The sequence below is a fragment of the Podarcis filfolensis genome, assembly GCF_964270895.1.
Source record: "Podarcis filfolensis genome assembly, chromosome: Z".
NCBI lineage: Eukaryota > Metazoa > Chordata > Lepidosauria > Squamata > Lacertidae > Podarcis > Podarcis filfolensis.
In genome coordinates, this window is record NC_139617.1 from 35,580,480 (window position 1) to 35,596,545 (window position 16,066).

The 16,066-nt window shown below is 45.3% G+C and overlaps 1 protein-coding gene across 1 annotated transcript in view; it reads left to right on the plus strand.

Annotated features, from left to right (window-relative positions):
• CFAP77 (cilia and flagella associated protein 77) overlaps positions 1-10,383 on the plus strand; it is a 94,424-nt gene extending 84,041 nt beyond the window's left edge. The window contains exon 6 of the mRNA XM_083596551.1: positions 10,075-10,383. Coding sequence (XP_083452677.1) covers positions 10,075-10,203 — 129 coding nt within the window. The 3' untranslated portion in view covers positions 10,204-10,383. The remainder of the gene's footprint in view (positions 1-10,074) is intronic.
• The last annotated feature ends 5,683 nt before the right edge of the window (positions 10,384-16,066 follow it).

Genomic DNA, 16,066 nt, shown 5'->3' on the forward strand with positions numbered 1-16,066 from the left:
TTCCCAAAGGTCTATTCCACCATTGTCCTCTGAGACCGACAGATGCCAACAACTAGACTGGTTTATATGTGGAGATGCGGTCCTTGAGGTATTGTGATTCTCAGCTGTTTAAGGCTTCATAGGTCAAAACCAGCACTTCGAATTGGATCCAGAAACTAATTGGCAGCCAGTGCAGTCAGGCCAGGATTGCTGTAATATGCTCAAACCTGGATGATGAATTCTGCATCAACTAAAGTTTCCAGACTGTATTCAGAGTCATATAACACATTGGAGTAATCTAACCTACAAGTGACCAGACCAAAGATGACAGAAGTTAGGCAATCCTTGTCCATTTAGGGGCACAGCAGAAGCTGATGGAAGGCACTCTGCACGACCATGGTGATCCAGGCCTCAAGTGACAGAAGTACCCCCAAGCTACATACCCGCTCGTTCAGAGGGACTGTAACCCCATCAAGAACAGGAAACCTTCCATCCATTCAGTGTAGGGAACCACCCACTAACAGTGCCGTATCTGGATTGAGCTTCAGTTTGTTGGCAGCCCATTGCCAAGACAGGACCACAGTCCAGCACATCCACTGCCTCACTTGCAGTTGTAAAGGAATAGCACTGTATGTCATCAGCATATTGCTGACAATGTACTCCAAAGCTCCAAATGACCTCACTCACTGGTTTCATGTAGATGTTAAACAGCATATGGGATAAAATTTAACCTAGAGGAACCCCCACATTAAAGGCTTCATGGGACCAAAGAGCATTCCCCAAGCATCACCCTCTAACAGGTAGGACTGGAACTGCTGCAAATCAGTGCCACCCACCCACCCACAGCTTGGGTAGTTGCTCCAGAAGGATGCTATGGTTGATGGCATTGAAAGCTGCTAAGAGACGAGGACAATTGATAGTGACACATTTCCCTTGTATCTCTCCTGACTTCATACTGTGTGACCAAAGTGGTTTCTGTGCTAAAATCCGAATTGACGTGTATGTAGAAAATCAGTTTCCTCCAAGAGTGCCTGCATCTGGTCCATGACCACCCACTCAAGAGTTTTGCCCAAGAAAGGGAGATTGTCAGCTGGCTGGTAATTACTTAGATTTTCCAAATCCAGGGAGAGCTTCTTAAGGAGTGGTTTTAACCAGTGCCTCCTTCAAGCAGGCAGGGACCTCTCTGTCTCACAAAGAGGCATTCATCACCTTCCTGGCTAGCTGTCTCCTCCTGTTTTATCAGCCAAGAGCAGCAAGGGTCCATTGTACATGTGGTTATCTTGATTGATCCAAGTACCTTACCCACATCCTCAAACCTTACCACCTGAAACTCATCCAATTCAACAGGACTAGACAATGTTCTGGACACCCCTTGAGAGTCATTTGCTGTAACATCGGAATCAAGCTCCCAGTGGATACAAGAACCTTTATAGACCACAGCAACTCCCCTTCTTGAACCCTCAAGTTTGCCCTGATGCTGTACTGAGTACCCAGGTGGGCACTGCTGGCTGAGACCAACTCCACACTGCTCATTCATTCAAGTCTCAGTGATACAGACCAAATCAGCCTCCTCATCCACAATTGGGTCATGGATGAGGGAGGTCTATCAACTTTTCCAGAACAATCCTAGTCATCAGAATTTGACACCCACTGCAGGATCTGATACTAACTCACATCTGCATTCTTCTTGAAAACAAACAATGGAGGTTTAACAGAGAGAGAGAGAGAGAGAGAGAGAGAGAGAGAGGGAATGTATTTTACATTTCCTTAATTTCTCAGAAGGAGGGGTGTGATATTTTAGAACTCAGTCAACAAGCAGAGCTCACACCATCCTCCTGGGCCTGTTCTGTCAGGAAATTAAAAGTCTGGGGGTATTTTGTTTTAAAATGAGTTGGAGTTGCTACACCGTGGGTCAGTATAGGTTGTCTTGCTTACTGTTGGAATTTTGCATTTTCTCTTCTTTCTACATGATGGAACTGTTTCAGAAGGGGACTCATTGACAAGCCATCTCATATAAAAGATTTGTAAGGGGAGTTTGTGGATATTGAGGAAACACATGAGGCAGTCAATATGTCCTGTTTGCTTTGACAGGCCTCTTGTTTCAGGGATGAGGAGCCTGTTTCAGCCCAAGGGCGGCATTACCTTCGGGGCAACCTTGCAGGGGCCACATTAGTCATCAGTAGCATCATCCTTCATGAATTTGTATAATCTTCTCTTAAAGCCATCCAAACCTGGTGACCATCACTATCTACTGAGGGAGTGAATTCCATAGTATAAGTGTGAACAAGTATTGCCTTTCTTCCACCCAGAAACTTCCAATGCTCAAGTTCTGGCATTATTCACTATTATTTATCTCATAAAATTTAGACAAAAAAAGCAGATTAAATTCACATCAGCTTTCTAAACACCTGAGTCAGTGCATCATAATGGTTGGCATGTTGGACTAGGACTTGGAATAGCAGGGTTCAAATCCCCATTCACCTTGGGGCAAGTCACTGCGTCTTAGCTTAGCCTACCTCACAGGGTTATTGTGGGGATTAAATGAGGAGGTGCGAACCATGTATGCCACCGTGACCTCATTGGGGGAAGTGGTGGGATATAAATGCAATAGATTATAATAGGCTTGCCTAAACAAAAATGCTTCTATCAGGTGCCCAGAAGGGTACAGTTATGAGAGAGGGACTGACCAACGGTGGCCCTCTGATCACGTGTACTTTTCCTGAGTTTGGTTCTGTTGCAGACAGAGATAACATCAGCTTTCTCAAATATATATATTTTTAAATACCTGCTACTACGCTCTCTGCCACTTGTCACAGCATTTGTTGACAACCCTATTGAAGGTGGCTCTTGGCGTGATGGAGACCGATCTTTCACTCCCAGACAGTTTATGAAAAGGAGGGGGGTTTGAAGGGACGGGGGGGCAGGGTAGAGAAGGCTGAGAACACATCAATACCAAGGATTTTTTTAAAAGGACCTCCGCAGCCGCCATCAGCTGATGAGGCTCCTCACCTGAGCCCCCCAGCGCACCGCCTCCAATTAAATCAAAATGGTCTGTTTTTAATGGTCTTTTACACTGACAAGTGGGCGATCATTCTGGGCCACGCTAGCTGTCAGGCATCCGAAGCAAAATCTCCGTTGATAATGCCCAATGGTTCCAATTAGGAACCGAGGCCGCGCCTGGCGCGCTAACGATCCCCCAGCTTCCCCCTAGGCCCCTTCGGCACTGGCTGTTGCAGGGTACCTCCGCCTCCTCCGCCACAAATTACTGACACAAAACGGAGGCGCCCCGGCGTCTCCTCACCACGCCAGGCCCAGGCTTGTAGGGCTTAATGAGGCGATGGAAGTTTTTTTTTTCCTCCCGCCTTTCCCGCTAAAATCTTTTCTTGTTTGACAGCTGCTCGAGTGTTGACCTTATAAAAGATTTAGTGTTTCTCATTATTTTCTGCCAAGCCTCGCAAGTGATGGCTTTTGCGGATATCATTTGCATCCGTGTGTGTGTGTATATATACAGAGAGATGTGGTATAGGGTGTGTACCTGAGCACATCTGTGTGTTTCCGGGTTCCAGGGGCGACACTGTTGTTCCCTTCTCCGATAAAGGCCTCGTGTCTTTAAACTCCCCCAGGCCACAAAAATAAGAGATGGGTTTGCCAGGGAAGAAACTGAAATTAGTAGGTGCTTTAACAACAACAGCAACAAAACACTCACAACAAGTGCCAGCCCTATGAGGCCAGAGGCAGAGGGCCTCAAGCACTCCGGAGCAATGTATGCATTCCATTCAGGAGGAATGCTCATGGTATGCAGGAGGCAGGGAGTTGTGCATTCCCCGCCACATCAAAAACTCACCGCCCTGGGAAAGCTAGCACGTCACCAAGTCAGGATCTAGCTTGGCTTATCTTCACAATCTGCTACTTTTTCTGTGGTTTGTTTTGTTTAGTTTTGTGGGATGAGGGGCACATCACCATTTCACTGTTTTCTGTCTGGCTGTGCATCTTCCTCGTGCATTGAGACATCAGAAGGGAATTTGGCACAAAATATTCAGAGCACACCATTCCCAGCTCTCCTGCCTTGACATGGTCTAGGGAGGGCCAAATCGCACCACTTGCATGTGTGTTTGCCTTAAGCCTGTCGTAACTGTGATTCCTGGTGCATACTTAAGATCACATTTGCACTTCAGGCTGAGGGGGGCAAGTCAGGTCAATCTGTATAGGAATGATCCAATATAAAAATTCGCAAACCTACCTAGAAGAGCGATTTTCCTAGATTTTGGCATTCCTGTTCCCAGTAAAACGAAAACAAAACACTGCTCCTGATTTTTGTTTAGGGGGAGATTTTGTTTTCATTCTTACTATGCAGTAGCAGAGTTTATGTATTTATTTAATTTACAGGCGGTGACCATTCTGTGTGTGTCTGTTTGACACGTGACCACTGATGCTCACATTGTTTTTGGCCCCGGAAGAGGGCAGGGGTGGAATGGCCTTACGCACGACTGCTGACGTGCACAATGAAACAGAACACAACTCCCGCACAAGGAGGGAGTTGCCTGTATTTATTGCATTTACGTCCCACCATTCCACCATGGATCTCAAGGTGATCCACGGTTCTCCCCCTCCTCATTTAATCCCTGCAACAACCCTGTGAGGTAGGTTAGGCTGAGAAACAGTGGCTGGCCCAGGATCACCCAGTGAGCTACATGGCCGAGTGGGGATTTGAACCCTGTTCTCCTGGGTCCTAGACCAATACTCAAACTACTAGACCACACTGGCTTCTTAAGTGACTCCCACCCCACCCTGGTGTACAGGTGTTAAATCTCTGATAGGGGTGGGTAAGAGGAGAAGCAGGGGTGTAGGAAGGGGGGCAGTGGGGGCGGTCTGCCCCAGGTGTCATCCATGAGGGGGGTGACAAAAAGGCACACCGCAGGGGGCTCGCCCCGCTGACCCCGTGCGTAGCAGCTCGCCCCCCCCCAGGTGCATGGCATGGCCCCCACTCTGAGCGCCCATGCAACTAACTCCTCCACTGAGGAGAAGCAGTTGTACTTTGACTCAGTTACATACTAGAATGCCTGATTTTGGGGAGGAGGGGTTGCACCCAAATCATGATTAATGTTATACACATTATTTACACACACACACACACAAGTTTATTTTCATAATGTACTTGATGAGATTATTTGATTTGGTCTTGAATCATAGAATCAGGTATTGGAGGGGACTCAAAGAGCATTCTAGTCCAACCCTTGAAATGCGTATGAGAGTGGTTAAAATCCTGCAGAAATTTCACCAGAAATCGAAAGCTCTCCATGTTAGGCACCCTCAAATATCCTTGTTCCAAAGCCAGCAACAAGTTTAGACTTCCTGAAAAATAAAACCACGAATATTGACTGACGGAGTCTTATTCAAACCTGGGGTGTGCTTGTTTTATCATTTTAAAGCATTATTTTGCTACAACTGTTTTTTTTTTTAAAGTACAGGGGTGCTTAGGGATGTGTTTCATGCTCCTGGTACTTTGTTCTGGCCCTAACACCAGGGGTGCCCATGGACTCTAATCTGTTTGTATTCTAATACAAACTGACCTCTTAGAGTCCCAGCCTTACTGGGATCCACAGGACTCCAGGGAACTGGGAATTCTGACAGGCAGCCAATCCTAGCTGGGAACTTCCTACACAACCAGCCTGAGTACAACCTCCACTGCAAAGGAAAGTGGACTACCTAATATCATGGCAGCCGTCAATGTCATTAACAGGTGATTGACTCTGCCCACCTATGGTCAGTGATCTGGGTGAATTTAACATCCATGCAGAGGCTGTTGCTAGACCAGCTCAGGACTTCACAGTCTTCATGGCAACCATTACACTGTCTCAGATTGTCATCTATCTAAAACACTGTGCCGGGCATGATTTAGTCTCTGCCCAGAGTGATGTGAGGGATGGCTTGAGGGTACAGGATGCTGGTGTCACACTGCTATGGTCTGAGCACCATCTGGCAAAATTTGGATTGGTGGTGGCAATCACACCCCTTGTTTGGAAGGTCCATCTCCCAGGAGACTGATGGAACCTGATGGATTCCTGAATGTTCTGTGGGATTTTCCAGTGGTGAAAGCCAACAATCACAGTGAAGCCATGGTCGGAATGATGACAACAATTAATTTATATATCACTTACATGCCAAAAAGGCTTCTAAGAGGTTTAAAAGTGTAAAACCACTGGTAAAAATAAATCTGCAGGTAATTAAAATATACTAGAAAAAAATTCTGTCAGAATGTTTAAAACCTCAAAAATTAAAGTTTACAGTACAACAAACCTTTAAACAGCATAGCAAGACAATGCAACAATTGAAATTATTCAGTGAGGAGGTTCAGGTCAAGTTGGAGGTCAGGGGAACAGTTGTCTAAACAGGCATGACTTCAATAGCCAGGGGAATGCCAGTGCTGATGGGGCTCTCCCATTTCTGCAGGGTAGGCATTGCACAACAATGGTGCTATCAGTGAAAAAAGCCCACCTCCACATTCCTGTGTTAAGAAGAGACGGGTGGTTTACACCATTGGCCCTGAGTGTCCACTATCAAAGCAGCCAGAGCTGTGGATTTCAGGATCCCACCAACACATTTGGCAGGGTATACGTGTGTGTGTCACAGCTGGGGAGAGAAGGGTTACAGAGTAAATGTCATTTTATTTTCCAATACAGAGTTTAGAAGCAGAACAAGGGGTGATTAGGGTCTGACAGTTTTAATGCACAATCCTGTCGCTTTCTGCTGTCAGATACAGACCTCTAACCTCAAGTTCCCTTGCTGTGGCTTTAACGACTGACCTGGGATTAATCCATACTTTTCAAGTGCCCCTAATAATGAGAGAAGCTCTAATTTTTTTTCAGAGAAATAAATAAATGGCATTATTCCTCTCTGGTGCTGAGACTAGGAATGTTCGTGCCCAGGCAGGCATTTTGCTCCCAAGAAACAAACCAGATCATACAAATTCAAAGAAAAAACTGTCTCTGAGAAATCTCAAACAAGAGTATAATGTGGGAAATACAACTGGACTGATTTGGAGATTATTTGGCAGACTCAGGAGCCAGAGAGTATCTACTACTGAAAGGCTCACAGATGCTCACATAAACCTAACCTTTTCAGACCTTATTGTATCAAAACAACAATAGGACTGCTATCTGGTGCTTTCTAATCAGCATGATCTGGCCAGAGTAAAAGAGTTTCCACCTTCTCCCACCACTGCCTATACAGCAGGGTTTCATGGCTGGATGTGATTCACTGTGTTAGTCTGTATTAGAGGCATTCCACCAGGCCAGCTGCTCATACTAAGCCTGACGGTTGCCTTTTTCATCTATTGCCTTGGAAGCATTTCTCCACATCCACCTCCCTGCCAATTTCTACAAGGGCCACCCTGATAACTCGTAGACATCCAGCGAGGTTGGACAGATAAAAGGAAGTACGGCTTCACGCAGCACATTTTTAAACTATGGAACTCACACCCACAAGAGGCAGTGATGGCTACCAACCTACATGACTTTAAAAGAGGATTAGACAAGTTCATGGAGGAGAAGGTTTTTGATGGACAGTAGCCATGATTGCTATGGTCAGGGGCAGTAATGCTTCTGCGTACTGTTTGCTGGAAATCACAGGAGGGGAGAGTGCTCTTGTGCTTGGGTTCTGGTTGAGGGTTTTGAACTGAGTCATCTGGTTGGCCACTGTGAGAACAGGATGCTGGACTATATGGGCCATTGGACTGATCCAGCGGAGCTCTCTTGATGTTCTCATAAGACAAAGGGGGAGGAAGCTGACAGACAAGGGCCACTCCTGGACTAGATGTAAGAAGGCAGGTAGATGAGGACCAGCTGGAGGAGGATGGAGGGGGAGGGGAATGGCTGCACCTGTCATTGGCTCTGACTCCACCTACAGATGGCCTCCCTACCTTCTTCCCCGCGACTCCCAATTACCCACAACTACTACCTGACTCCTCATATCTTAGCATGCACTGGGTGTGATTCCTGGCAAAAAGGAGCCCAGGCCGGATCAGGGACTCATACAGAGATGCAACAGAGACTTCCCTCTGCGAATGACGCCTTGGGCTTACATTATTCTAATTATTAAGGCTCTAACAATGCCTTTTTTTTTAGCATACACAGCAGACAGTTTGGGAATTCGTATTCTGAAAATGACATTGATGCAGAACCTAACAGTGTCTATCTGCTTAGTTCGAAGGGAGCCAAGGGAGATCCACCACCCTCACCCTCAAAAAAAAAAAAGAAAGAAAGAAAGCCTGATTATACAGGAGTCTAATTATGGATTTAGATATCTAACTTGGAAAATGCCAAGTGATCTGCTCTAATGAGATTTGAGGACTTAATACCTGAATGTCCACAATTATCTTTGTAGCTGGAGGTTCGTCTGCCAATCAGAAAATTAGCCTTTGGTATCGGAGTAGTTCATTAAGCCTTGTTGATGATGGTAGGATAAGGTTCCCCAAATGGACCCGAGACAAAGGACTTAATCAACCATTCCCAGAGGGTGGGAAGCCTCATGGGCAGATTGGATAGCTAGAGGCAAGGAAACACCATTGAAAACAGGCAAGAATAGGTCGGCCTCTTAATTCTCCTGGACCTCTCCTAGGGAACTGCCTCAGACCAGGTTGAAAGCTGGTGCATCTAGACCAGTGCTTTCTACTCTGTCTAGCAGCCACCCTCAAGGGACACTGGCAGAAACTATTCTGTTCCATTACCTGCTCTCCATTCTGCCTGACTTAGGAGTGGGGAACATTTTTCAGCCAGAGGGCCATAATACCCTCTGGGCAAGCTTCCAGGGACCACGTGCAGGTGGTGGGTGGGCCCAGAGGCAAAAGGGGGTGGAGCAACAAATGTAAATGTTACCTGGCAGCTGTATTAATATTATTATTATTATTTAGTCACTTTTCCCATACAGTAACTCAAGCCACTTTCAGTAAGCTCCCACTCACACCCCATCCATTGCTCCACCCACTTTTGCTTCTGGCCCCACCCACCACTGTGATGTGGCCCCTGAAAGCATGCTCGAAAGGGAATGTGGCCCTCAGACTGGAAAAGGTTCGCCACCTTGTGCTGTACCAAAGACGTTAGTAGATACACATCGAAAACCCACCTGAAAAGTTACACAAATATCCTCTTGTCTTCCATGGCTCATTTATGGCCTCCGAGTGGGATGTCTTAGTCCTGCCTTTTTTCTGAATATGGAGGTGCTTTAGATTTTAGCTTTAACTCTGTTTTATGTTGGTTTTAATGAATGTTTGTAAGTCACTTTCTTTTGTGTAAGAAAAGAGACTAATAAGTAATAATAATAATAATAATAAGCATAATAATATCATGGCAGCTCGAATAGTAATTGCAACTCAGTGGCAAACAGCCCCAAATCTTACATGGGACACTTGGTACCATTCATATTGGAATACAACTTATAATGGAAAAAACTTATGCATAATCTGATATTGTGACAGGGACTAGAACCTTTCTATATGATTTGGCATTCCTTTATTACATATACAGTGGAAACATGATTTCAAGACAACTTTCAGCAGCAGCCTGGCAAATCTGCAAAATAATAATAATAATAATAATAATAATAATAATAATAATAATTCTTTATGTGAAGGCTACTTTGTCATTCAACCCATATGCAAGTGTACCTTTTTCTCAGGACCGGCCCACCCATCAGGTGGGGTAAGGAAACCACCTAAGGTGGCAAAAGGCCAAGAGGCAGCAGCCCCATAGGGACCCTGCCCACCCTACCACTGGCAGCAGCAGCAGCAGAACTGGCTTCTGGTGAAATCTTGCAAGCTCTCAGTGGAAGCTACTGCCACCACTTCGCAGTCCAGTGACACACAACCCAGTTAAGCGAGGCAACAGCAGGGCAGCTACATTACCGTTTCGCCTCAGGCGATGAAACAGAACACGCGTCCTTTACTTATTCTATGTGCTTAGTTTATAGTTTTGTTTTTCATCTTTTAATATCCATCATTATAATTGTTTTCTCTGTTTCATGCACATTATAAAATTAAATTTAAAAAATCATTGCAGCAACAACAATAATATGACCAATGTCCATCTCATCTCCCTCCAGATATGTCCACACCTCTCCACCTTCCAAGACAAGGAATCGTACCAGAGGGCTCTGAAGGCCTTCCAGTCAGAAATCCCTGTGAGGCTTGGGCCCCTGGCACAGGGCCTTTACACCACCACTGCCTGCTAAGGATCATCCAGAGGAAAAAACAGAGAATAAAAGCTCCAGCTTCTGCACAGCCTGGGCATCCTACTATAATCTTCCATTGCATGTTTCAGATTTCAGGTCTATGTTTGTATTTGTGAAGTTCATTAAGCTCATAATTGACTCAGCACCTTCTGTCTCTACATTAAACATTTATTCAGTTAATTCATTTGCCAGTTAATTCACTGGAAGCATTTTGTATTGTATTTTATTTTTAAAAAACTCTGCTGTTGACCCCCAAAATGGTACTGTAGTAGCTTGCATAAGGTCAGGAATGAACAAGGCAGTCTCTGCCCCAAGCCCCTTACAAATCTAATAGCCCAGAGTTCATACTGCAAATACATTCTGACACTTTGAATGTTTCGGTTTCTTGTTTTTTTCTGTAAACTGCTTAGAGGTTCTGTTTGCAATCAAGCAGTGTATAATTTTTGTGAAATAAAAGAAGCAGATAACGAAACAACACTATGTCATTCACAGCTTTTAAAGAAGTGTGCTTAACATGACCCCCCCCCAAAAAAAGTTTATTGGTTTTTCAGAAAAGGCAGCATGTGAGTAAAATAAACAATACATGAAACAAAAAAAGCACGTATAGTGGAGCACTTATGCCAGTTGTAGAAATAAAGGTGTAATTCAGTTATGTGTATTACAACAAGAAGGTTATTTGGAGGAAGCTGCCTTCAGAGTGCCTCGTACCATAAGAGACGGGGTAAAGTCACATGGAGACCAAGTACCCTCTCCATCACGAAGACAATGATCTGCTTACAGAATTCGCTCCCACCAGAGGCAGTGATGGCCACCAACCTCAACAGCTTTAAAATAGGATTAGACAAATTCATGGAGGAGAAGGCTATCAATGGCTGCTAGCCATGATAGTAACTAACTATGCTCTTCTTCCACAGCTGGAGGAAGTTGCTGGAAACCACAGGGCGGGAGAGAGCTCTTGCTTGCAGGTTTCTGCTTAGCCACTGTGAGAACAGGATGCTGCACTACATGGCCTTATCCAGCAGCCTCTTCTTATGTTCTTACAGCTGTATCAATCAAACATGGGGGATAATGTGAGGATAAGAATGATAATATGATCGGGCGGGCTATAACACAGTTGATAATGTGTTCTGCCAGGGGGCTATGTAATTTACTATTTTTATTAATAAAACTTGCAAAGGGAATCATGCAAACATCAAAATGGTTAAATCTCTTGTGTCCCCTAAGCACCCTGCAGTTGGTTCAGCTACTGCAACATCCCACACTCTTGCAAGCCAACTATCATGAGAGGGGTTGGATGGAGACTATGACTGCTTTATTTCTGAAGCAGCATCAACAGCAACGAGATCTTTATCTAAAATGGGGTTAGGAACCTCAGACCTGGGGACCAGAGGCAGCCTCACCTCTCTCTGGCCCTCAGAACTCTCCCTAGGTCATGCCCTAATAGCGTTTGGAGTTTATATGTATTAGCGGACACTTTGCTTAGCAATAGATCCATCTGGAGCACACCTTACCCTGACTGAATCACACCTGAGTATGAAAGTAAGAAATTTAAGTTTATTGTAGGAAACGCACACTTGGTAGAAAAAGATGCCCAGTTCTATCCAGCTAAGCTGGAGTGCTTGCTTTTCATCTCTGCAAGGGAGAGAGACCTAAGAATGGGGTCTCCTCTCCCAAGGTGGAGAGAGCCAGAGGAGGGCAGGGGTGGGGTGAGGAGGAAGAGAAAGTCAAAAGAAACGGGGTGATGGAAGGTGGAGAGGGGTAAGTCCTCTATAGTTTGGAAGGTGTTTTGGAAGGCGTTTGACAATAGTGTTCTGTTCCTTCTCTGACAGTTGTCTAGATAGGATGGGAGAGGGATAGAGGAGAGAGAGAAAGGTCTGACAGAAAGAGAAAGAGGTAGCAGTGAGAGAGAAAAGGAAGAGGAGGCAGGGAGAGAGAGAAAATGAGTGGCAGCAAGAAAGGGAGGGAAATGAGAGGGGAGGATGGCCCCTGACAGATTACCACCCTGAGAATGTGATGCCCAGACAGAAGAGAGACTCCTCAGCCCTGCCCAAAATCAAGATAATGCTTTGATCCTCTCAAAAGTGAGGCTTGTGTGTAGCTTCTAAGAAATGGAATGTTTTCTTAGACATTCAACAGCAGAACATCATCAAAGGCATTCTGGTAAAAGGAAACTAGTAAAAGTACAGTGGTACCTCAGGTTAAGTACTTAATTCATTCCAGAGGTCCGTACTTAACCTGAAACTGTTCTTAACCTGAAGCACCACTTTAGCTAATGGGGTCTCCTGCTGCCGCTGTGCCGCCGGAGCACAATTTCTGTTCTCATCCTGAAGCAAAGTTCTTAACCTGAAGCATTATTTCTGGGTTCAGTCTGTAACCTGAAGCGTATGTAACCTGAGGTACCACTGTATAGGCCCAAAACCTAAGTTTGTTAGTCTTTCAGTATCACTAGAGTAGTTGCAATTTATTTTAAAAAATAAAGAAAATAACCACAACAGACGATCTCAAAGTAAGAACCTAAGAAGAGCCTGCTGGATCAGGCCAATGGCCCATCTAGTCCAGCATCCTGTTCTCACAGTGGCCAAGCAGATGCCCACAATAAGAACCCAAGAACAAGAGTACTGTACTCTGCACACCTGTGATTCCCAGCAGCTGTTATTTAGAGGATTTGTCCACACTTCTGCATGTCCCATGCCTAGAAAGCATGACAGCAATTGGGTTTTCTGCCCCCTCCTATGCTTTCTAGGCATGAGTATGAACAGGTTTTTTTTAAAAAAAAAATTGTCCTGCTGCTATATCCCCAGGAAAACCCACTGATTCCTGCAGAATTGGAACAAACGTCAATCTACAGGAAAGAAACAATTTCTGTTCGTTCCGATTCAGAGGGAAACAGCAGGCTTTTCTGGGGGAAAGCAGCGAGGAAAGCAGCGTGGTCTAGCCCAGAGGCATACAGCCTCCAGAAGTGGATGTAGAACACTAGAAGAGCCTGACTGCTGAGTCAGGCCAATAACCCATCGAGTCCAGCCCACAAACAGGGCTTGAGTGCAACAAGCAAGCTCCCCACCTGCAACTAGTATTCAGAGGCATTCTGCCTCTGACCATGGTGGTAGTAAGTGGCCATCCCAGTGAATAGTATCCTCCATGAATTTGCAATAATCCTCTTTTTAAAGGACATCCAAATCGGTGGCAGTCACTCCCTCTTGTGGCAACAAAATTCAATAGCTTAGTAATTCTGGCATGTGACTCGCACATACAATTTTTGAAATGCAGTCTACCTGTAAGAGGCAAGTTTTCTGGGAACTCCTCTCCAAACTTAAACTCTTCCCTCTTCCCACCACTGCATTTGCTAACAGCTGCTATGGAGGGATTCCCTGCCTGGGCATTTTGTAACGGAGGGAAGCTTGGGCTTCCCTTATGCCTTCCGTGAAACATCCCACTTCCCAAATCGGATAGTCACTGTTCTTGCTTGCCTCTTATCTTTCAAGTCACACACACACACACACACACACACACACACACATACACACACACAAACGAATGCCTCCTTGTCCTGTAGTGACACCCACTGGTAACTCCAATGTCATTTCAAACTCCCATCAACCAAGTTTTTTTCTTCCCTTCCTTACATTCTCATCTCTCTCTTTTTTTGGAGGTGAATGACTTATATGGAAAAGCTGGCTCTCCTTTCCTTTTAAAAATCATATTTCTGACACCCTTTCACCCCTTTTATTGCCATGAAACCTTGACCACATTCACACCATAGATTTAATGCACTGTGATACCACTTTCAACAGTCATTGCTTCCCCTAAATAATTCTGGGAACTATGGTTTGTCAAGGGTGCTGAGAGTTGTTAAGAGAACCCGCCCCCCATTTCCCTCCCTGAGCTACAAATCCTGGAATGGTTTAACAATCAATCCCTTTTCACAGGAAACTCTGAGAATTAATGGTGGCTCTGCGTATCATTGCAGGTACTAGAACAGGCCAGTGGCGGAGCTTCATGCTCTGGCACCGAGGGGCAGAGAGCAGGCAGGGGCGGGGTGTGCTACCTGCGGGGATGGGGCACCCAGCGTGGGGGGGGGGGGGCAGCTGTCATGGCACCCTGCCAAAATGGTGCTGCCGGAGGCAGTGCGCTCCCCCCACACTCCTCTTCCACCAGTGGAACAGGCATAGGCAAACTCGGCCCTCCAGATGTTTTGGGACTACAACTCCCATCATCCCTAGCTAACAGGACCAGTGGTCAGGGATGATGGGAACTGTAGTCTCAAAACATCTGGAGGGCCAAGTTTGCCTATGCCTGTACTAGAACATAAGAACCTGAGAAGAGGCTGCTGAGTCAGGCCAATAATGCATCTGGTCCAGCATCCTATTATCACAGTGGTTACACACCTGGAGATGCCAGGGATTGAACCTGGGACTTTTGAATGCAAAGCAGATGCTTTACCCCTGAGCTACAGCCTCACAGCCCATCTATCTGGATGGGGAGGTGTGTAGAAATTTCTGGTTTTTGTGTGGCTGGAAAATACTCTACTATGAGAGTCACATCCAGTGCCCCACCCACTCTTGCCTCTGGCCCCACCCACCAGAGGAAGGCAATCCTGGTCATTTCAAGACTGCTGACATCATATTCTGGATGGCTATTTGACTATCCTCCAGATGCCAAAGAAATAAGCTTTTTTCAGGGGGGGAACCCTCAAGAGGACTCTGAGCAGAGGATGAAGTACATTAGCATGCAAATATCAACAGAAGTATAGTGTCCAGATCAAGGGAAGTAATAGTACTGCTCTTTTCTGCCTTGGTCAGACCCCACTTGGAGTCCTGTGTCCAATTCTGGGCACCTCAATTTAAGGATATTGACAAGCAGGAATGTTTGCAGAGGAGGGTGACCAAGATGATCAAGGGTCTGGAAACCAAGCCTTATGGGGAACAGTTGGGTCTGTTTTGCCTGGAAAAGAAGAGACTGAGAGGCGATATGATAGCCATCTTCAAATGTCTAAAGGAAGATGGAGCAAGCTTATTTTCTCCTGCTCTGGAGGGTAGGACTCGAACCAATGACTTCACACTCCAAGAAAGGAGATTCTGACTAAACATCAGGAAAAACTTTCTGACAGTAAGAGCTGTTCGACAGTGGAATGGTCTCCCTCTGGAGGTGGTGGATTCTCCTTTCTGGAGGTTTTGAAGCAGAGGTTAGACGGCCAACTGTCATGGATGTTTTAGCTCAGTTTCCTGCATTGCGGGGGGGGGGGGGTGAACTAGATGACCCTTCCAACTCTACATTTCTATGATTCTATACCTGGCTAAGGGTTCAAATGGCTTTTTAATGTCTTTTTAAATGAATGAATGAATGAATGAATATTCCAGCCAACCAAAAAAGGCCTGAGACTTCTTGGTTAGTGACCCAGCTGCTGGTAAAGAAACATTATCAGTAATCAACAACCCTGTAAGGTGGGGTGCTGCTGTTACGACCATACTGCAGGTAAGAAAGGTAAGGCAAGTGCAGAGATGGAGCAAACAGCAATTTCAAAGCTCATTCCTCTGTCCCTTGGTCACTGTGCTACACAAGCTTCTTAAACCAAGATGATGAAAAGGATTGAAGTCACTCCCATATCAGGAAAAGTTAAATCCACCCCACTTGACCAGAATCTGCTTCTCAGAGGTACCCTGCCACTGAATATGGAAGTTTCAGTCAATGATCCCAGGCTAATAGAAATATATAGATCAATCCTCCATTAATATATGTGATTTTTTTTAAAAAAAAAAAAGCTATCAGCTAGTGGCTGTCTTGTGGGAATGAATTCCATAAGCTGATTATGAATTTGTCTGTTCTGAACCTATTGAAACACAACGTAACATAGTCTACATTTGTA